The sequence below is a fragment of the Diabrotica undecimpunctata genome, chromosome 1 (assembly GCF_040954645.1).
Source record: "Diabrotica undecimpunctata isolate CICGRU chromosome 1, icDiaUnde3, whole genome shotgun sequence".
Classification (NCBI taxonomy): domain Eukaryota; kingdom Metazoa; phylum Arthropoda; class Insecta; order Coleoptera; family Chrysomelidae; genus Diabrotica; species Diabrotica undecimpunctata.
This window is the reverse complement of record NC_092803.1, coordinates 167,090,163-167,113,810: the sequence shown is the minus strand read 5'-3', so window position 1 is coordinate 167,113,810 and position 23,648 is coordinate 167,090,163. Positions and strand designations below refer to the sequence as shown.

Sequence of the window (23,648 nt, the reverse complement as noted above, 5' to 3'; positions counted from 1 at the left end):
TTGTTAGAAGGAGGTGATTTAATCTCGAAATGTTATTTGGCAGTCTTTGTAAAGTGAGATAATCACCAGTTTGTTGCTGTATTCCGTGTCAAGTGATCCGATAGCAGCGTTTCTGAGGGCTTAGTAGTCTAGATGGTTTTGAGTGAAAAATAAGCAAGCAAGTTTTGAAGAATTATATAGCTATCTACCAGAATAACCTGAGGCCCAGTTTTGGGGTTCGTCAGCATCCATTTTGTGTCTCCCATGGGTCGAATCTAGATCGAAGGAGATCGGAGAATTATTCGTGAAGCCATCGATATTAAAAAACGTCCTAAAAGACTGCTGGTAACATGGCGAACGCTGCTTCAGCGACCCCCGCCACAACCAATCCCGCTCCGACCGTGCTCAGTATGCATACCGTTCCCGCGCATAATGAGAGTATAAAAGCAGCTATACATACAGGGTAAAATCGGTCGTCACTCGACACTGAAGATTAGGCAGATTGAGACCTCAGTGCCGTTTGACAGTTCTTGTATTTTTACAGAACAAGATACTGGTACCGTTCGCGTCATAAAAAACTGGTACAACTCTTATAACCGAAAATCGTGTTTTTCAAGTTGTGTAAGTTGATCTTGTCACATATGTCATTCTAATTTCTAGGGCCACGTTGCCAGTTTAACGAAAATATATCAAATCAGCTAAAAGGAGGGCTGTGCGACAGACACATTATAAAATTACAGTAGATGCATTCCAATGTTCCCTGTTCCAATACCCTACTTTTAAAGATCCTTTAAAAATTTTGGGCATTAACTCAACCTTCTCCCTGGTTATTAAATTTATTAGATGCGGTTTTTTGTTGTTAATGATAATAATAATACCTATATAAAAACTTTAAACATTTTTGAACGTCCTTTTTTATTTAGATTTAGTGCAATTCCGTTATCTGTGATGGCAACAACGAGTTGATTCACGAACCATTGAACACAGGTTTACATTGGGAAAAAAAAGTGTACCAGTTTTATATAACGGGAACTGTACGTCACGAGTGAGGGGAGTAGACCCAACGCAACCATATCCAAATATGGAACCCAAAATGGGTGACGAAACGTCGAGTTATAAATCCTGTTTTGTCAATTGACAATTGACAGTTGTATGACAGTTTTATCTGTCGCACTAGTGGAACGGGTATGTATTGCAGATATCACTCTATTTGTATTGTATGTGGTACAGGATTACCTTCTCTTTTGGCCCAGCTTTCGGGGTGTAAATATTTTGTTTTTAGACGTCACTTTATGGCGTCATCTTGATTATCTATACAATGATAGAGCTTCAACCTTTACCACTATTATTACAAAAGATAAGCCCAAATAATGCTTTGTGTTATCCTGAAAGCATTAAAGTAAGTTAGTAACGGTAAGCAAGAAATTTCTTATCTCTCATGTAATATATTTTTGCTCATTGCACTTTTGGGATTTATCGATATTATTTATTAATATAATTAGAAAAAAAAACATGATCTAAATCTAATTGAAATGGTACATTAATTAATTAAATAATAAATTTTCGAAAATACATATTAATGAATAATTTGTTGTTAGGAAGGCCATTAATCAGTAATTCAAAAGTTAATAAATTATCGTAAACAGTATGTGTTCGGAGTGGGCCCGAAGGATATCACCATTATTGATTTATTGTGGTAATAAGCAATTAATATTTATGTGCAGCTTGTCGGAACATATTGCATTTATATATATGGGGTTGAAAAATTCAGAAAATTTTTACTTATAATAACTTTAAATCATATATACAGTTAAGCATGTCATAATATATGTATACTTACGCGATATAAACAATTCCTTAGCAGTTTCCTTACCTGTAACAACAAATATTAAATGTATATTTTACATATTTATTTTTTATTTAAAAACAGTCATATTTGAAGATAAAACATAATTAAAATCAAGTGCTGTATTTGGTCTTGATGCATTCCAAACTTTCCTCGCCACAACTTCTATATCGTCAAGAGAGACAGTTGGTGGTTATCAGCTCCTGAGATGACATTCAATAATATCCCACAAATTCGATGAGATTTAGATCAGGGCTGCAGGATGGCCAGTTCAATGTTTATACCAACCTCGTGTAAATAATCACAGACCGCACGGGCAAGATATGGTCGTTTAATATCATGCATTACAAGAAAATTATTTCGTATGTAAGAAGCAAAGGCAACTACACGGTTCGACAAAATGTCTGTAATATATCTTTCACTTGTAAGGAACCTCTTTGTAAAGCAATAAGGTAAGAGGTAAGAGATATTTTTCCTCAAACCATTACAGACCCTTCATTGAATAAACTCATATATTGCTCTGTGCTCCCAATCATCAACATTCCAGTCAAGGTGGTCTCTGGCAAACTGCAATCTACTTGTAAGTTGATCTGCCTTTAAAGCTAGTGCTCTGGATGGTATACTTACAAGCACGTCTTGTTCAGCGGGAAACCTTTGTCAAGTGTTCTTTCTAATTTAAATATTATGAACATCTATTACTTGTATTTGTAAATGTTTTATTGTAACAAAACGTTGTCTTATAGCTAGAATCCTAATAAACAAATCCTGGAGAGGTGTTGTGATTCTTCCTCTACCTTATCCAAACCGTCATGTTTGGTCATTTTTTTCTCGAACATCTCGTGATATTTTAGTAAGAGATACTCTTAACCTTAAGCCTATTTCACGATAACTTATTCCTAGATCAGCTAAAGTAATTGGCCTGCACACATTTATCATGGCTCAGACTTCTTGAAATTCAGCAAAGAATTGATGATGATCAGCAAAGGGTTTATTTCAAAAACAGTCAATGTCAGTTTTATTATTTAAAACCGCCATAGTCCTAAAATTATACCAACTTCTAAATATGCTGTTTTTGAATAAAAAACCAAGGTCAGTATATATTTTGTCAATCACAACCAATGTCATTTCATATTGGCAGTTTTTGCTCCTAATTCTCAATTAGTTCGGAATCAAGGTAAAGAAGAATAGGTGTGTTACACTTTTTTTTTGAGTTTCCATGGTATTGCCAGAAGTCGACTCAGGAAAATTCAGGATTCTATTACATCTTCTCTAATACTACCTCTTAATGGTCGTAGAAAGCATGGCAATAGGCCCAAAACCCCAGATCAAGTTCTATATCTTGTACAACACATTAAGTCTTTCAGGACCAGACAGTCTCATTACTTAAGGCGAGATAATCCTTACTGTTATGTTGTGATGTTTTTACCTGAGGAGCTTAGTGTAAAAAAATGCAGAAAATGTTTTTGCTGGAAATCTAAGTCAATGTGTCATCTCATGTTTATTATAATGTTTTTACAGGCGCCACAGATGTCATAGAGAGCAAAGCATGGCTGAAGTGAATCTGGACGGGCCATGTGGCCAGAATAAATGACGAGCCCCCAAAAAATTTGGACCCAAAAAATTACACTGTGGAGACCACCAGCTGACAGAAGAAGCAGAGGTAGATAACCTACACGATGGACAGACGACGTCAAAAGAAGTCGCTGGGAATTGGCTGCTGGAAGCTCAAGACCGACAGAACTGGAAAAAATTAGGGGAGTATATGGGACCATATGCGTCTATATTCTTTGGTTGGAGGAATGATTTAGACTGAAAAATATTCTGAGACATTTTTTTTTGACAGGATTTTTCTTGCATTGCAAATCACTTACTGCAGTTAGCATTGTTTTAGCCTGTGATTGACTGATTATTATAATAGGCCATTTTCCATCATTAATTAAACACTTGTTATCATCATCTATATCTTCATATCCAATATATCTGATTCTAGCCACACTACTTATTACTTCTTTTTCTCATCTTGACGTTAAGGTTAAATTTCCATTCGTTCTGTAGGTTAGACACTGTATGATTTAACATTGCGCTGGCCACACCGTAAATTTGCAAAAAAATAGTTTGATCCATCCAAACGTTCGTTTGAGCATAATATTTGAAAGATAAAGCATTGATATTCAAATTTTTAAACGAACCGGATGTTATGATTTTACAATCAGTGGAAGAGGTAATCTCTGGTTGTCGGTAGCGTTTTCCCAAACCGCCAACTTAGCAATTTTGCGTTTTAAAATGTTCCTTAATCTTACGAATTATTGAACAGTTTGCACGCGCTGACGCCAAGCTGACGAATCCATGCTGAAACTTTGCCATCAATGATAGTTTTAAATTCTGGATCGCCATTCAGTTTTCTTTATGAGAAAATTAAAGCTTTTTTAATTAAATAAGGAAACAAGTTATCTGATTATTTCTGGTCAGGTTTATTTATATAGCTTATTATTATACTCCAAATTAAATCCATATTTCAGAATTTTTAAAGAATCTTGTAAGAGATTTTAAATAACACTTAATTAGTTATGATTAAAAATACTGACGAAAATGATAAAAAAATTGGAGACAAAAGTAAATAAATACATTATTATATTCAACAGTTTTTTGGTGGAGATTAGCGATCGGAAAAAACCGAAGGTATAGCAGACAGAGTTCATCTTCGCCGTTTTTATTCGTACGGTGCATATAGTATAGATGGCGCAGATAGGCATAAAGTATTTAGTACGTTTAAATTAAATATTATTTAATATAGTTTAAACAATGATAGGATTAAACAACAATAATAATTATTGATTATATTATTATTTATATTTACAGGTTAGATCATTAATAACATTTGCAGGTTAGACCATAAATAATTTTCATTACAAATTTTTTGAAACGGATTCCAAATTGTAAATCGAAACTTAAAAAAAATGTAAAATGCAATTTCCATTAGAATCAATTATGGTTTACGTTTATGCATATAAATACAATATTTAATGTGGCTATAGTATCAATAACATTGGATTTTTTTAATTTCAAATTTTAAATTTTAATATTATTTATATTGCATTTTGACGTGACAACGTCTTAAATTAGGTTGTGGCTCGGAGTCATTAATGAAAAAGTGTAACGCACGTTCACGTCTGTTACAGTGAGTCACCGAACGAGAGAGAGGCTCGCCGGACCGGCGAATGCCTTGCGTCTCTCTCCCACTCAAACATGATCGGTCCGCTGCGCGCGCAACACTAGAGAATTAGGCGCGTTGAATCGGTGCGTGCTTGAATCATCGTCCTATCCTCAACAAAATCACTCAAATAGAAATTAGTTAAGTTTAAGTTTACATGTACAATGTTTTAGTAAACAAAATATATTTCTATAGTTAAAATTTGTGCAATTCTTATTTTCGTTCAATTCCTTGTTCCTATTGTGCAATTTAATAATATTCATATCAATAAATATTCTACCGAGAAAAAGACGTTGTCACGTAAAATTTTCGCCCGTAAAACCGACTTTACAGGCAACCGATTTTTTTTATTATGTACCTGTTCCTGTATTCGACGTTTATAAATATTTTCTTCTTTTTATATAAAAACCATGTATAAAAAATGTGACTTCATCGGAAAAAAGGATTTGATTGATGAAATGTGGATTGCGGATACATAAATCCTGCATAATTTCAGAAAATTGAAGCCGCCGATCGGGATCATCGTCGTTTAATTCCTGATGTAGTGGAATTTTGTAGGGATGGTATTTTTCTTTTTTTAAAATACGTAATACCGATCGTTGGGAAACTCCAGCATATTCTGAACCTGAACCAAACTACGATGCTAGCTAACATTGAAAGTAAAACAAAACGAGAAATCAGAGAATCCATAGAAACAGAAAAAAAATCCTAACAGTCTAAACTATAGAGATGATGCTCAAAGCCTTCCAACAACATTGGTATTAAAGAAAAAGTCAAAAATACATCATGCCACAAGACCGACGAGTAGGACTCCTCCTATAGGTTATTTCACGAATATACAACTGTTTTGGATTATTGCGACAACGAATATTTTACTGTGCAAGTAGAAGTATGAAAGTAAATTGGTCTAATTATTATTCCAATAAAAAGGATCTACGGTTAGTATGACATATAAACTAAAATTATTTCAGTTAATAGATGTTCAGATAGACACAAAATTTATTGTGAAATTTAATTCGAAAATAACAAAAATGTTTACGCAAACGCTCCTACAATTAAATACAATGACGTCTATGAAGCCAAATGTGTTCATCAGACATTTGGGTTGGTTTTCGGTGAAATGTAAACACCAAAGGGGCGTGCCGGATTTCTTTGATATTACACTATTTTATTACTTTATTATTTACTACAATTGTAATACCTACACACGGTCAGCACCAATCACAAGAAGCCTTGCCAAAGACCGTTCGAGAGAAGCGCGCCTCGATCAGGTATGTGAGTAACCGCATCGACCATGAGATGAGAAAAAAAAGGTAGCATCCTTCATCCCTCCTTGAAGAGGCAAAAGCCTAAACAACAAGGTTAAACTGTGTTCGTAGTTCTCTGGTTAAAACATGGGAGAATAAGAGAAATGACGATGAGAGTTAGTCTACTTCAAGCATCAGCAAGAAGCGTTACTACCTGACATGAAAATGGCAAGTGCATAATTTCCAAATTATTTTCTACCGTATCAGTACAGTTGTGGACACAAGTGGGGGTCACAGGGGTCATGCCCCCCCCCCAAAACAAAATTAAATATCAATCAAATAATCCTAAACAAAAATAATTTAAAATCCATCAACCCTATAAGCAGGAAGTCAAGAGTTGAAATGATTCAAACTCATTTATTCTAGGGGTAAATATAGAATTATGATATATTTTCAAATTTTGTCAATTCACCATTTAAGTGCCAGAGAATCGTCAGATTATCGATGAGATAGAATTACCGCCCACACATTATTGCTCATTCAATGTACATGACATGACTTTTCGCACGAAATCAGCACATTTTTGTGCTGTGAATTCAGTGAATATTGTTGTTGCATTAGCTCTGTCTGCTACGTTAGTGAATACGAATAAAGGAACTGGGGGCTGGTGTACAAGATATTTGTGAAACTCATTGGGTTGAAAGGCATGAAGGTCATCTTCAGTTCCAATTCCAATTTCTACGTGGAAGGACAGTAAAATGTCAAATGATGCATTTTCATTAATGCAAACTATTAAGAGCCCAGAATTTCTCATTTCAGTAGTTTGTCTTAGTAATGTTTTATGTACAACTGTATCACTTAGTCGTCTTCTTTAGTCACCAAAATTAGATTTGAAGAAGGCTACTGAAGCCATAGAGGACACTAAATATATTCTTCAAAATAAAAGTTCAAATGCTGAATCTGTTTTTGGCAAACTTTACTATGAAGTAAAGGAAATAGCTGAACAAACGAACCTGTCGTCAAAACCAACCTGCTAAATCTTGCGAAGAATATTTCCGAAGATCTATTTATTTATCTCTTTTAGACAATATCTCAACTGATTTAGAAGAACGACTTTCACCGAAAGTTATGAATCTATTTAATCTTCGAGTTGTTTTACCTAAAACTGATAACACACTAGAAGATAAAGTAGAGCGTAGTTTTTCTACGCTTAAGCGTCTAAAGTCTTATCTTAGAAATAGAACTTCGGAGGAAAGGTTAACTGGTTTAGCATTCATCAATGTGCATTATGAAATTTCTATAGATGCAATCATAGAGCGATTTGCTAAATCGGATAGGCGAAAAGAATACATTTTATAAAATTATATAATATTTACTTATCTTATTCTTATAGTATTTTTAATCACTGAACTTTTATTTACCACTCGTTGCCGGCTGTTGCTGACAATTCGTGAGAAAAATATCAATACCGAGTAAAAAAAATTTCACTCACTTGTAGCCAAATATGGCTAATTATAGAAATAACTATTTTTAAATTACATTATGTTTTTTGTTCAATAAATTAATTTAAATAAAATGCTGTTTACACTTCTTCTTAAGGTTCCTTCTTCATTAGCTATAACTAGAGCAAATTGCTCTCCATCTTGAGCTGTTCTTAGTATCGAATGTGTGTCCATTATTGGCCTGTGCAGTCTCCTATATTCTTCAGCCAGGAACATTTTCTTCTTCGTGGATTTTTTTCCCTTCTACTTTCCCTTTCATTATAAGTCGTATTTTTCTCCTCTGTAAATATGCCCTAGATGCTTTTCTGCTGTTTACAATATTTAGGAGTTCTCTCTTACTACCTCGTTGTTGGTCACGTGCTTTTTTCACAAAATCTTCAGCCTCCTTCGAAAAAACACACATTTCAAAGGCTTTTATACGCCTCATACTTGTAATTCCGAGAGTAAATGGTTCCACTTCGTATCTCCGTATAGCAATAAGGAATAAATGAACGTTTTTACAAATTGATATCGGATATCATTAATGTATCACATACATTGAGTTATTACATTTAAATTACTTAACTTTGATTTATACTTATTTATCCTTGATTGGTTCTTGATTTTGTAGCCACAGGATAGTTGGGTTTAAATCAATTGCATTTAAAATACCTAGTTTAAATAATTGACAGTCCTTGATTTCTTAGTATTTATATTTTAATACCTTTCCTTTGGTTTAATAGTCTTGGACACTATAGAGTATGTGGGCTTAAATTATTTTTTCTTGGTTTAAGTTTAAGGTCCCTTAATGTTGTACCTTTCTTTGCACCCGTAGGGTAATAGGGTTTCAATAACTTCTCATTGGTTTAATATATCGCTTAAAATAATTATTGAGAAAATGGTTCCCTTACATGAGGCACAAATCATATCAATCATAAAGGTGCAAAAATCTAAATCCTGTATCAAAATCACCCACAATACCCGTGACCCCCCCTCCCCCCACCCCGACAAAAAGTCTCAATATTTCGTCACGATTTTTTGACGTGTTTAGGAGAAAACTGCAAATTTATTAGAATTACTAAATGTTAGTAAAGTGAATGTTATTACTAGATTTAGTAATAAAATATTCACTTTGTTAACATAATAGGTATATAGTCACTAGAAAATTTGCAGTTTTCTCCCGAAGAAGTCACAAAATCGTGAAGAATTATTGACATTGGATTTGACGTTTCCGCGGGAGCTATAAATATGATTTCTGTAGTTTTCCGGGTTTCACTCCGCATTGAATAGTTAGTTTTTAGAAAAATTGTTTTGACGACGTTTCGGCAAGGTCACACTTGCCATTGTCAAGTCAGATTAGTCTGCTTCTTATAGATGTTCAAGAAGAACTCCACAGGAAAACAGTTCTCCTCGAACATCAATCGAAATACGTAGCTTTCTGTTTTTGCATATCTACTGTTATTTCAAAAGAAACCAGAAGATTTTATCGCATTTTTGTATTTGTTTTTTAACCAAGTTACTCGTATTTTTGTTATTTTCATGTTATATCAAATTATTTTTAAATTGTAGTAGAAATTGTTTATAGACATTAGGTACCTATTAAAATATAAATATTATGAAAAATTTGTGATTTATTTATATCTTAGTTAACTTTTTAATAGTACAATTTGTTTCCAAAATTAAGAATTGTTTTTATTTATTTTACGCAAAACATGAAAAACATGTTTTGATTATTTATTTAGATAAATCATACATCCATAAATAATAAAAGGTGCATCGGAAAAACAAACCAGTTTTTAGTAAACTAGTGAAGTATATACTTCCGTCCAAAATGTGTAAAAGTATTAAAATGAAATATTTTGTGATAATTTTATCTATAATTTTTGTTACGATTGAAGCTTTAACCGATAAAGAACAATGGACCCAATATAAGGTAAATTAGGTTTGGATATTACTTATTAAATATAAGTTGCAAACAGTTGTCCTCAACCATTTAATTCTTCTATAATAATTCAGAAGTTCTGTTATTTCTCTAATGTATTACTCCATTATTTAACGCTTTTTACAAGATTTTTAAAAAACCGCATGATTGACATGAATTTTAAAATACGCATAAAAAAAATGTCAAAGATAAAAAGTTATATAGTGACGATATGTGCTCTTACCCCAGGAGTGAGTGCACCCCTTCCCGTGTGTGAGAATTTTCAGCAGAAAACGTTATACAGACTTTTCTCGGTAAGTTAATATTTTCCAAGTTATTGACTCTTGAAATTGTTGAATCATCATTATTCTGGCTTTAAAACCCTGCGTGGGTCCTAGCCTCCTCAAGAATTTCTCTCCAGTCATCCCTATCCATCGCCTTCCTCCGCCAAGCACGCATTTTGTTACATCCGAATTACATGCCCTATCCATCTCAGACTTCCTATCTTAATATGTTTTACGATATCTAGTTCCTGGTATATTCTATAAAGTTCGAAGTTGTATCATCTTCTCCACACTCCATTGTCATTCACTACTCCATAGATTAGCCTTAGTACTTTTCTGTCGAAACATCCTAACATGTTTTCCTTACTTTTTGTTAGAGTTCAGGTCTCTGAGCCATAGTTAGGTTTGGGCGTATTATTTTTTTGTAGAGTTTTATTTTTGTATTTCTCGATATAATTGTGGATTTAAGTAAGAGAATAAGCCCAACATAGCATCTGTTCTCCGTGTAAATTCCGCGGTAGTATTTTTTAATTAGGTGTGTATAGGTATACAAAATCGTTAACTGCTTCGATGCATTATATGCTGCATTTAGAAGCGTAATTCCTCTGTGTTTAGAGGATCCAAAGATATCTTCTTTATTGTGTATGGTGCAAAGTATTCCAATATTTCAATCATTGGAGAGGGATTTGTGTGTCCATATTTCTTTTATAAGCTGCTGTAATGCCATTATGGTATCATGGCCATCTTCTTTATATAGTTCAGCTGGGAGATTATATTTTCCGGGTGATTTGTTTCTGGCTAGTTTTTTAACTACATTTTTAACTGGATGGTAAAAATCGTTGAAGGTGCCCCTTCCCTCTCGTCTATTCCCCTTACCTCATCTCTGTCGTCTTCCAGGTTTTCTTCTTCTTCCTCTATAAGCACCTTGTTAAAGTATTCCACCCATCTATGCTTGTTCTTAATAGGTTTCTATTCTGACTTCTGCATTGTTTTGTGGTTGCCTTAAATTCTTTTCTGTTGATGTAAACTTTCTTATAGAATGCTCTGAATTCTTGCTCGCTGTTGAGGTTTTCCATATATTTAAGTTCCTTATATTCATGTTTTTCTTTTGTGTGTCCTCTTTTCTTCTCTTCCTTTTGTCTGGTAATTCTCTACAGTTGTTCTAGTTCGTCGGGTAAGCATCTTTCTGTAGGCTTCATTGTTTTCTTTTGTTGTATTCTTGCATTCATAGTCAAACCAATAATTTTTACGGCACCAATTTCTGTTCCTATTTCCTCTTTCGCTTGCGGCTTTAATGTCTTCCTTAATTCTGGCCCAATAGGAATCTATATTTGTCTAGCTTGGTTCATTTAAATTTTGATTCCTTAGCATGTTGGTGATGTTTTCTTAGTATCGGTCTGCAATTGTCGCATCTCTCAGCTTTTGCACATTCCATTTTTTCTATCCATTTTATTTTCTTTACTGATGTTTGAAATTCTAGTTCTCAATGTTAAGATCACTATTCAATCTTTGCACTTGCACTTGTCTATGTTTGCGCCTCTATAACTTTTGCAATTCTATCTATAACGTCTGGTCCATACCTTGAATCTATTAAGATGTGATCGATCTGACTCGTTGTTCTTCCATCAGGAGAGGTCCAGGTTATCTTGTGCATGTTCTTGTGTTCAAAATAGGTGCCAGCGACTGTCATATTTAGTGCTGCTGCTAAGTTTATCAGTCGTAATTCATTATCGCTGTTGATGTGTAGGCTATGGTTTCCTATCGTGGGAATGAAAACTCACTCTCGTCCTATTCTTGCATTCATGTCACTTAATACAATCTTAAAGTCCATGGTATAGATATGGATATTGAATATATGTATCGAAATGACAGTTAATGAAAAGTTAAAAGAAATTTTAGAAGCTGGAAGATACTGTACGATATTATTGTTTGGTCTTGCAAAACTACCAACTTATTGTTAGATATACAGTTAACAAATGTAACCAGTATGCAAGATTTATTAGTTTTCCTTGAGCAGATGCGCAAAGAGTGTTTTATTAAAGCTATTACAAAAAATTCTGCTGTAAAACTCTCATCACTTATTCCATCAGTTGATGCTCTCAATGAAAATTTTAAAAGAGTTTACGTACAAGTTCAAATTTGAATTGCAAACAAAAATATTTGGCCTATTGATTGGTGATGGATGAATTGCGAAGATTCTTTGCAACCATTAAAAATGCTAAATAAGCCTGCACTAGGAAAACTGCTTCTAATGGTGTTTTGCAATTATACAAAACGATTTATATTGATATCATGAAGCCATAATTACTAGCCATAAAAACTATTAGTCCATTAGTCTTCTGAATTTTACATGCACTGTAAAGTATATTTCTTGGCAGTTGAAATATATCAATTAATAATTATAAGGAACTGACTAATATCTCTTCTCATTTTCTTAATATTATTTTTCTTACAATAGGCATACTTCCTGAGTCCTGAGAACCAACAATGGCGATCACTTCTCAGTATTAGGCGAATTAGGCATAGACTAGCAATAGACTGAACCGCAACAGCTAAATTGAATAAAATATGGAAAAGACTCTCAAAAAAATCGATAGGAGTAAAATCGAAGCCTTCAAAATGTGGGCCTATAGAAGAAGTATGAAAGTTTATTTTAACCAGTATTTGATTTACTTCTTCTTCTTTTAATGATGTCTATCTTCTATATTGGCCACCACATTACCCCAGCTTATTCTATTCACTGCACCTCGAAATGGATCAGTTGACGTTAGACCAGTCTATTTCCTAAGACTGGCCACCCACGATATACGTCTGCGCCCAGAGCCTCTGTTGCCCTAAGCGTTGCCTTGTAGAATTAACTGTAGAATTAATACGCATAATCTGGCCGACTAAAACTCATTTTCTGTTCTTTAGGGTGATAATAATTTCTTTGTATTTTTTAGCTTCTCGAGAATAGTTATTAATTGTATGGTGTATACCTTGTATGGTACCCTCAATATACTTCGATAACACCGGATTTAGAATACTTCTTAACGTTTTATGTGATACTCCATCTTCTGTGAGACTCCAGCTTTTTACTTCGAAGAGAAGGACACTAGTGACGTAAAATCTAAAAAGTCTTAAGTGTATATTGATACTTTAAGATAGGATACAGAGAATCTTCCTAAAAACGTTTAAAGAGTTGTATCGTTTGCATATCTAATATTGTTTACACGTTAGCCATTTAGTGTAATACCATTCTAAAGCTAATTTCTTATAGCATCTTCATGCAATTACTATTTTCATCGGGAATAAGCCACAATATCAGTTTAAAATAAGTTTATTTTGACGTTTCGATTTCCGAAATTATTTTAAACTTATATTGTGGCTTATTTCCAACGAAAATAGTAATTGCTGTAATACAATCTTATGATTCATCCAGATTTTCTCTAAAGATGTTTTTAAGGTACATGTTATTGTTCAACTACTGTTTAGAGTTTATTCAAATGAAAGATTATTATAAATCCGGTCATGTATCGGTAATACACTTTCTATGAATAGCTATAGATTCCACATTTTCATAATTTGATTAGAATATTAATTTTGTTTTAGAAAAAGTACAACAAAAACTACAAATTTAGATCGGTCGACAACGAAAGATATAAAATATTTCAAAAAAACTTACGCTACATAGAAGAACACAACGCCGAACGTGGTCTCTCCACATTTGAGATGGGCGTTACTAAGTTTACCGATATGACAGCAGAAGAATTTTCTCAATGGGTTAGTCGCTCCAAAAGCAACCACAATGAATTTTTTTCAAAAAGCCGGCTACATACAGATTCGCTACATACAGATCTAATCCTCAAAGCAAATCCACCTTCTGAAGTGGATTGGAGAGATGCAGGAGCAGTTACAGAAGTAAAAGACCAAGATGATTGCGGTTCCTGTTGGGCATTTAGTGCTGTAAGTGCTTTTTTTATAATTTTATGGCCATGTAATACTCGTATCTTCTTCTTCTTTAGCCTTAAGTAATCCAACTTTGGATATAGGCCTCCCCCAAATCAATCCAGTGTTTTCTATTTTGCGCCACGTGCTTCCAGTTGTGTCCAGTCCATTGTTGTATTTCGTGGTTCCATCTTTTATCCTTTAGTCGTGCATTGTGTCCTACGAAGCTCCATTTAAATTTGGCAGCATGTTCTCCTGCGTCCTTTACTTTGGTTTTGCTTCTAATCCATTTGTTTGTTTTTTTGTCTATAAGTTTCACCCCGAGCATTGATCTTTCCATTGCTCTTTGTGCTTTTACTATTTTATCCATATTAGACTTGGTGAGTGTCCACGTCTGTGAACCATACTTGAGTATAGGGAGGATACACTGATCGTAAATTTTGGTTTTCAAATATTCTATTTTAGTGCTTTTCAAGATCCAACTCAGTTTTTCAAATCCTGCCCATGCTAACCTTATTCTTCTGGTAATTTCGGCAGTTTGAGTTTCTTTGTTAACTTTCATTATCTGTCTAAGATAGATGTATTCGCTTACTGTTTCTAAATTTATGTCATTCAACGTTATTTCTCTAATGTTCGGTGTATTTGTCATTATTTTTGTTTTTTACAAGTTCATCTTAAGACCTACTTTTTCCGAAGCTTGAAATAGTTGCGTCATTATGGTATGTAGTTCTTCGAAACTTGTAGCGAATATTACAATGTCATCAGCGTATTTTAAATGACTCAATTTTCCTCCATTAACATTTATTCCTTTATCTACTCAGTAAATGTCTTTGAACACGTCTTTCAGTCCAAGTGTGAATAGCTTTGGTGAGATAACATCTCCCTGGCGAACTCCTCTGTTGATTGGTATAGCTTTGGTTTTCGCATCTATTTGTATATTCACTGTAGCTTTCTTGTAAATATTATGTATGAGCATTCTATATCGGGAGTCTATCCTGCAGTTGTTCATAGCTCTCTCTATTGCTCAAAGTTCTATGGAGTCGAATGCCTTTTGATAATCAACGGAGCCAATGTATAAGTTCAAGTGATATTCATTGGCTTTCTCTATTAGCGTTCTGACTGTAAGAAGATGATCCGCTGTACTGTCATCTTCTTACAGTACTCAATACTCGTATGATACTCTTTAAAAGTCTTTTATTTCATATTTCATAATCAAAATTTTAAGTAAAGTAAGCTAGATACTTCCCTTTTCTCCCTTTCAATTTACGCTACTATCGTAATAATCATTTCAGCATTTTTTTTTATTCTTGGTTACTACTTACGTAAATATCATCTTTTTATCTCAATACGATAGAATAAGTAGTTTGGAAGTTATTTGCGTTTAAAGGTAATGTTTAAAATAAATAATTTTATTTTTTTGCTTATTTCACATGAGTTTGTTTCATAGACATATAATACAAGATAGACTAATCATTGCAATACTAGCCCGTTCTCACAGTGCGACAGAGAAAACGTGACCTAAATGATCAATGAGAAGATGACGTGGTCGATAAATCCAGCTCATTAGACAGAGATGCAGGGACTGCTTTGCGTCAGTTTTCTCTGTCGCATTGGGGGAACGCCACTGTATTGAAGCGGTCAGTCTATCTTGTATTATATGTCTATGGTATTTTAATAATTTAACCAAGTTGCTGATAGCTCTTGTTAATTCTTATCGTAAACTACGAAGACCGTCGGACACACACGACGATTTTTTGCGTTATGGGCAAAACAAATACCCATAAAGCGAAATATGTTATATGTAAAAGATATATGAACAGAGCCCGATGGCTCTGTTTGCATATCTATCAGGTCAACCTACATTATGATTAGTATTAAATTAAGAGGAAGGAAGAGAGATACGTGGTTTATGGAAGAAAACGCTTCACCACATTTTTCCTTGTTGGTGCTAAATTATTTGAACAATCAGTTTCCTCATAGATGGATAGGTCGGGGAAGTGAGTTTCCATGGCCTGCTTGGAGTCCCGATTTTAATCCCTTGTGTTTTTATTTTTGGGGACCTATGAAGATACTTGTGTTTGCTTAAGAAATTAATTCCCGACAAGGATTATTGTAACAAATAGAGAATGCCGCAAATTTTATTTAAAATCAACCGTACATATTTCTGAAGGAAATCTTTCTGATAGAAATCAAAAATATATTGAAGTGAATGGAGACTACTTTAATATATGGAGAATGGAGAAAATGTATTAAACTGATTTATTGTTACAGTAGTCTAAATAAATATTTTGTTCAATAGTTTTGTCTTATGTAAATATCATTTTATTAACAAGCTCGATCCGAAAATTTACCAAGAAAAATTGTTTTAGTAACTTAAAAATCATAGTTTTGATTTTTCATGACATTAATATGGAAAAATCATTTGAAATGGAATTAACTAAATCTACTAAATTGTATAATTATATTAGTGACATAGTTATGACTCGTGTGAAATGGATGTTAGCAATAAAATAAGATTATGTAACTTGAAAACTACTTACTCTATCGTATTAAGACAAAAGGTTGATATTTACGTAAAAAGTAACGTAAAATCAAAAAAGAACATGCTGACATTATTATTACGACAGTTGCGTAGATTGTGAGGGGGAAATGAAGTATCTATCCCTACAGCACGCCTCTGGTAATAGCGGAAAATTATCTTTTAATGCTAGTTAAAGTATTCTAACATGCGCAAACTGTTTATCAAGTTTGAACAAAAAAAATTGGAAGGTGTTCAAACAATGGGCTAAAATCATTTTACAATACTTGTAATAATGTATCTGGGTTCGGAGGAATATTTTATTTAAGTGTTTTAGTTTGAATCTTCGTATTTTATGCTAAGATTTCCGCAGTTTTTATTTGGACCATTCTTAATTAAACACCTTATATATTTATATATTTATATATTTATATGTAAATATACATATGTATATATGTATGTATTAATAGGATGACTACGTTTAGGGATAATAAGTTCATTATTCTCTACAAATCGGTATTACAATTGTGCTTCCTTTTTTATCATTATACAAATAATATAAATAAAATATTGTCATTACTCTGAAATAATTAAATATAGGAAATTCATAAATTTATGTTCTCTAATGCATATATAATAAATTCAAAAAATATTTATGAAACAAAAATTGAAATATTTGTTTAATTATGTGGATTATACTTGTCAATATTTGATTTACGCAAATTGTAAAAAATATTGATTTAATGTTTTAAATTATTTTGAATGTAGTATAATCATTTTTAAATTTAATTTTAATAAACAATAAGGATATTGACATTGCGACTATGATAAAACTGGTTAGTTATTTTTATTTATGATAAAGGGAAGTGCTCTATTGTGTGACTGGATTGTGTGGAAGTGTGTGTAACACAAGGAAGAGTAAGAATGAGGAGCGACTTTAATGTATATGTTAGTAAATCTAAAAATAAACAAGATACCATACATAAAAACAATTTTTTTAAACTAGAAACGACGTTAAAAATGATACGTCTCAACTAGCAGTAGTACTAGATATTGCAAGTATCTACTTATTCTATCGTATCTTATTCAAAAGTTTGCAAAATTAGGCTAAAATTGACTATGTTTTGAGAAAATAACAGAAAAAAAATATACATGAATGTAAGAACTATGTGAACTGAATAGATAGTAGACAGTGAGACTGTAAATCAATAACTAATATACAGAAGATGGATCTGACACTGATTTTCAGAATTATAAGATTGACAAAAGGAAGCCAAATTAACTATATCAAAAAGATACATATTCTGTCGTTTTTCTGTGGGTTCAAAGATTAAACGTGAAGCAAAACGTGATTTAACTAACTTAATTTTAACTCCATAAACTCAATTATAAATATCACAAATTTAAATTACATTAATAATTATTGCTTACAATTCACACTGATATCGCTTACAAAATAATTTATTAATACTAATCTTTAAACGCCGCCTCGGTGGCTTATCTAATGAGAACCAATGTTCTCGAAATAGCTAGCGAAGGTAAGGAGACCGAATTCACGTGATAATACGAAATTCTAGAAGGTTACCGATAAAGAGGTGAATTCGACTTTTTGAATTAGTCAATGGCAGAGTGCCGTAATCAGACATTTGCGACTCACAACACCCCTCCCTTCTTTTAGACTGTTCGTTCCGAACAGTACCTAAACGATCAGTTTGCTATAAAATCAGTAGAATAAGCAGAGACAATAATAAACATTGTGGTTAAAATAGCAAACTAAAAACTTGTTTAAGCCACTTTTTTTTATTGCAACTAAGTCAGAATATATACCTAAAGAAACAAACATTCATATGGTATTCATTACCTTCACTACTATGTATGTTCAACTTTTTCTTAAAAAATGTATGATTTTGTTATTGTTTTGACCCAAGATTACCATGAGATATATGTATTTTCTATAAAATATTAATCTATCAAATTAAAATAATATACGACGATAATTTTCATAGAATTATTTATTGCTTCATATACGTGTTTACAGAGCTAGTTTCGCTGGCTACTACCTACAAAAATAAATTAAAGCTACAAAAGTGCATTACCGAAGTCCCTAGAGGAGGGGAGGTTGTTTCTAAAAACTGTAAAATTTTACCTTGAGAAAAAATGTAAATTACACAAAATTGTTCATATTGTCCTTCTCAGAAACACATAAATACGTAGCTAACAATAACCGCTGGATTCGACTAACTGTAAATGTTAAAATACCTACTTCTTAAAAATAGGGATTATAATAGACAAATGTTTTCCAGAATTATGTAAGAATGAATGTATTTTAACCTCTTAAGAGATTTCTGGAAATTAATTTACAGAAACTTAAAGAATTACCGATATGAATTTAAAATCAAAAAACAAAATGAACTAAACTATAAGGAGACGAAACAGTTATCATTACATATTTTGTACTTTTTAGACAGGTGGTATAGAAGGAGCCTACTTTCTTAAAAACAAACAATTAATTAAATTAAGTGAACAAAACTTGATGGATTGTGATGGTCGTTCTAGTGGTTGCGATGGAGGACTAATGACAAGCGCTTTCGATTGGATTCTAGAAAGAGGTGGAGTACAAACCGATATCGACTATCCATATGAATCTAGGAAGAAAGTGTGTAGGTTTAATAACACTAAAACAACTATTCCCATAGTTGGTTATGTTAATCTACCGCAGGGAAATGAAGCTAGTTTACAAAACGCTGTAGCACAAAAACCTGTATGCGTCGGCGTTCATGCGTCACGCTCAATGCAGTTTTATAAAAAAGGTGAGTCGAAATTGTTTTGAATAACTAGTAATATTGAATTGTATTTCCAACTTAATAAAACATTGATGCTTAAAGTGGTATTTACTACTACATACTTAAGATCTTGGAAAATATTTTTCAATAAGGTATACACAAGTTAATTAACCTATTACGGATTCGGATATTGATTTTAATTTTTCAGAAAAATAGTTTCATTTAAATACACAACTTTCTATGACGTCAGTAGCCAAAATAAACATAATCAACAAATTAGTTTCTTCATTTTACTTATTGTCTCCACAATTGCTGTTAGTGCAGTCGGGTTAGATGAAAAAAAGGTCTAACCTTTTTTTAAAGTAGCTCCGCATGCCTTGGGGAGCTACTTTAAATTTTATTATTCTAACCTGTAGGTTAAAAAGAAGTATATCTCTAAGAAGGAACAGCAAATTGAAAGAATTAGTGTGAATCGTCAACCAGTAGAAAAAGTAAAAAAAAACTTGGTACGAAAGTCAATGAAAATTGGTACCATTCCCTAGAAATAAAATGTAGGATAGAGAAAGCAAGATCTGCATTTCAAAAAATGACTAAGCTATTTTAATGGCATGATTTATCAGTACCCATAAAAATCAGGTTACTACGATGTTATATATTTCGGAGTTAAGATGTGGACTCTTACGGACGTTAGCCTGCAAGAAAATTAAGGATTTCGAAATGTGGCTTTATCGTCTAGTCCTAAAAATATTCTATACCGACCACATTACTAACCAGGTCGTTTTAATTAAGAATACAAAAAAAGAGTGGTTAACTACAATAAAAACAGCCAAAATCGAATACCTTGGGCACATCATGAGGTACAGCGAAAGATATAATTCTACAAGAAAAAGTGGAAGGAAAACAAGGACCAGGAAGGCGAAGGATTTCCTAGCTGAAAAATCTACGTATATACGTGGTTCAACACAACAGCCACAAATCTTTTCAGAGCTACAGTTTGAAAAATACAGATTAGCATAATTGTCGCCAGCATCCGAAACAGATAGGCACTACAAAAAGAAGAAGAACCTGTAGGAGGGATTAATATTAGTGTAAATTTAATATCGCGACTGAATCCCACCGTTGCGTTAGCCGTTATCTTGAAGGAGAACGGCTTTTGCTCAATATCTACGTCATTTTCAACTTTTCGGCAAAATTATACGGACTTAAATTGTTGCAATTTCGACTTTTCACAATTTCTTTCTTACATAATTTTTCGTGCGTTCAATATTTTCTGAGTTGGAGGGAGAAAAGAGTGCCTAAGTATAATTGTTGAATTATTTCATTTATTTCAACTTCACGTCATAAATATACATAAACAAAAATGGAGAGAATTATATTTTTTTACAATTTGGATTTCTTTGATTTTTTAGCTACAATCACCATTTCAGGTCTTACGTCTATGACAAGCCTAACGAGGCACAAGCGATTAATGAACCCTAGACGGTAACGTCATCGGCAATAATTATGCTTTCCCTCTTTTCACTATTTTCTCCTTTAACTCGGACACGAAAAATTTCCAAAAAAAAATTGTAGGCAATCGAATTTGCAACAATTTCAGTTTATACCATTTTTGTCGAAAAGTTTTTAGCTTTTGTCTTAAAATATCCCAAATTATAAAAAAAAGTGTTGTCAAAGCGAAAAAGGCAATTTTTTATAATTTGTTTAAAAATTGTTAGAAATAAGGTTGGTTGGCATGAAAGTTTTTTAGTAAACTTTAAAAAATAGCATATTAGCTAATCATAATCTATCAATTAAAACAAGTTTCAGTTGGAGGGTATGAAATTGAAATTTTTCAACAAAAGATCCCCGACTATTAGTAGTTTGGTACATTTGCAAATACTTATATATAAAAGAAACTTAAACAGCTAGATATATTTTGACCGTCATTAATATTGTTTTCTCGATAAATGAGCTAACCACAGTCAATCAATAAATTATAATGTACTCAAATTGAACACATTTGAAAAAATAGTATACCTATTCTAAATAAGTGAAAATAATTTCAAAAACATTTTTATGTGTAGCAGTCCTTTATAATTTTCAAAACTTAATACAAAAAATAAAATGCGTTCAAGGAAAAGGAAAGACAGTTAAGATTTGATATCCGGTTATACGTATTTCATCCTAAAAGGAATCTTCGGAGCGGCTTTTTACAAACGCTCTGACCGTGAAAACAATATTTCCTGTCGTAGTAGAAGCAACACTAAAATGGCTTCGATATGGATGCAATAGCCACATCTGATAAAAAATCCGGAAACTAATTGTCGAAACCAAATTCAGATTTCTGCTTTAATCTGTACCTTCTAAGAATTGCAAGGCAAAACAAGCGTTTATAAAGATGTAATTAGAGACATGGGGAATCTAAAATTGCATTCCACAACATGTCTCCTCAACTAAGCAAAAATCCTTAGCGAATTGGTTTCTAGTACTCATAAGGAGTATACCGAAATAAAAGGAAAGACACTTAATATTTGATTTCACGTACCTACAGTGCGTCGGAGATATGTTGTGGAATGCAATTTTAGATTCCCCGTGTCTCTAATTACATCTTTATCAACGTCTGTTTTGCCTTGCAATTCTTAGAAGGTACAGATTAAAGCAGAAATCTGAATTTGGTTTCGACAATTAGTTTCTGGATTTAAAATGCGTTCAATTTAACATAGCCACTACATTATTGTTTGATAATTATTGGAATAAATGCCACCTATAAATTTTAGTTAACTATAAGTAGACCAATATTTATAACTACAATTATTTGCTTGTAGTAGCTGTAGGTCTTGCAATTTACGAAATTTCAAAATATCCCGGAACCCATAATATTAAGATATACGAAACGTATACGAATCCTATAGATAATAATGTGCACTATTTGTGTTACATTTTTTAATGACCCTGTATATTTACAACTGTAGACAAATAAGTGTTTAATCGTAATATACTATCAGGTCAAATGTAAGGCAACCTGTATATATTTTTAATTATATTTAAAAATAAAAACTATTACTATTAAACAGAAAACAATTCTTCTAAAAAGAACCAAAATCCCGTTTTTTTTTTAGTTGCCATATTTTGATGTTTGACATGTATATGACAATACTAAATTTAGTTTTTGTTTTTAATTTTCAGGTGTGATGAACGATGCATACTGCTGCAGCGGAATGGGTTGTTTAAATCACGGAATGCTTATTGTTGGTTACGGAGTTGATCCTGCTGGAATACCTTATTGGTGCGTAAAAAATTCGTGGGGTGCTGATTGGGGAATGGACGGATACATACGTATGTCCAGAAATAAGAAAAACCAATGTGGGATTGCCACTTTAGCATCTTATCCCATTTGTTAGTATTTAAAAAATAAAATAAAATATTAAAATAGCAATATATTCAACAGCTTTTTGGAAACTCTAGAAATTGATTTACCGTATACGTTGCGCCATCTATGGGACACTGGACATTATAAGTTATATAAAATGAATGTTTTCTTTCAACAACTTTAATTAATAGTGCAGAAATACAATAAAGTTAAATTTAAAACAGAATTTAATATTTTACCATTTTTTATATTAGCATTTAAATAAAATTTCAAGCACACTGACAAATTCTACAATTTTTCAATTGCCCTGCCATCTTTTAAGCGATTATCACAACTAAAGGAGTATTCGAAAAGTATACTTTAAGAAATATGAGTTTATAATCTATATAATAGGAAATTATATAGTTACGGAAATATGAAATAGATGACATAGTGGTAATACGAAATACGAATTTAGAATGTAAAAAAATTAGTAATTAGTTACCTACAAATAATACACGAGTACCTAAAAAAATATTGCATACTTTATTTTCTGCTTTTAGTTTTTTTATATGCTCTGATATGAAGAAGTATCTCTATATCAGAGCATAACACAAAAAGGTAATATAATGTTGTGAATTTATTAATTGTTAAGTCTTTAATTTATAATGTCTTGTTCTTATCTTAATTCATTAAAAAGCACAATGACTGATATTTATTTATTTTCACTAAACATACATAATTTATTAAAAAGCGAACGTAACATTTTATCGCGAGCGCGTCGTCCGAATTAACTGTCCCTTCCAAATAAAGTTCCGTTATTATATACCAGTGCCGTTATCTCGAAAAATCCAAAACCTTCGATGGCGAAACGGTAAAGGCAAACTGGATTTCCCTCGCACTGGTTCTGGAAGGTCGCTCAGGTAAATCGAGGCCTCTCGTAATCTCTACAACATATTAGAATAAAAACATGTTTTAAAGGTTAAAAACTATGACTCATATTTTTACGTAACATTGCCCCCCTCTCAAAAGATGGTTCCTCCTGGAACCTTGTTGGGACTAGAACTGGAACGGTATGCTGGTATCGGCAACTGGACCCTCTTTTACAACTTCCAGTTGTATA

The 23,648-nt window shown here is 32.6% G+C and overlaps 1 protein-coding gene across 1 annotated transcript; it reads left to right on the top strand.

The window, feature by feature from the left end:
- The first annotated feature begins 1,297 nt into the window (after positions 1-1,297).
- LOC140436300 (cathepsin L-like) lies at positions 1,298-22,677 on the top strand. Its single transcript, XM_072525011.1, has 4 exons — positions 1,298-1,378; positions 13,561-13,914; positions 18,879-19,224; positions 22,363-22,677. Exons 1-4 carry the CDS (start codon positions 1,298-1,300, stop codon positions 22,575-22,577), a joined length of 996 nt encoding a protein of 331 aa, XP_072381112.1. The 3' UTR covers positions 22,578-22,677.
- The last annotated feature ends 971 nt before the right edge of the window (positions 22,678-23,648 follow it).

Bases quoted from the DNA above. Each gene is read 5' to 3' on its own strand.
- LOC140436300 (XM_072525011.1), top strand. From the start codon at position 1,298: ATGATAGAGCTTCAACCTTTACCACTATTATTACAAAAGATAAGCCCA. The intron at 1,379-13,560 runs GTAAGTTAGTAA...ATTTTGTTTTAG, and splicing joins GTTATCCTGAAAGCATTAAA to AAAAAGTACAACAAAAACTA. The intron at 13,915-18,878 runs GTAAGTGCTTTT...TGTACTTTTTAG, and splicing joins CCTGTTGGGCATTTAGTGCT to ACAGGTGGTATAGAAGGAGC.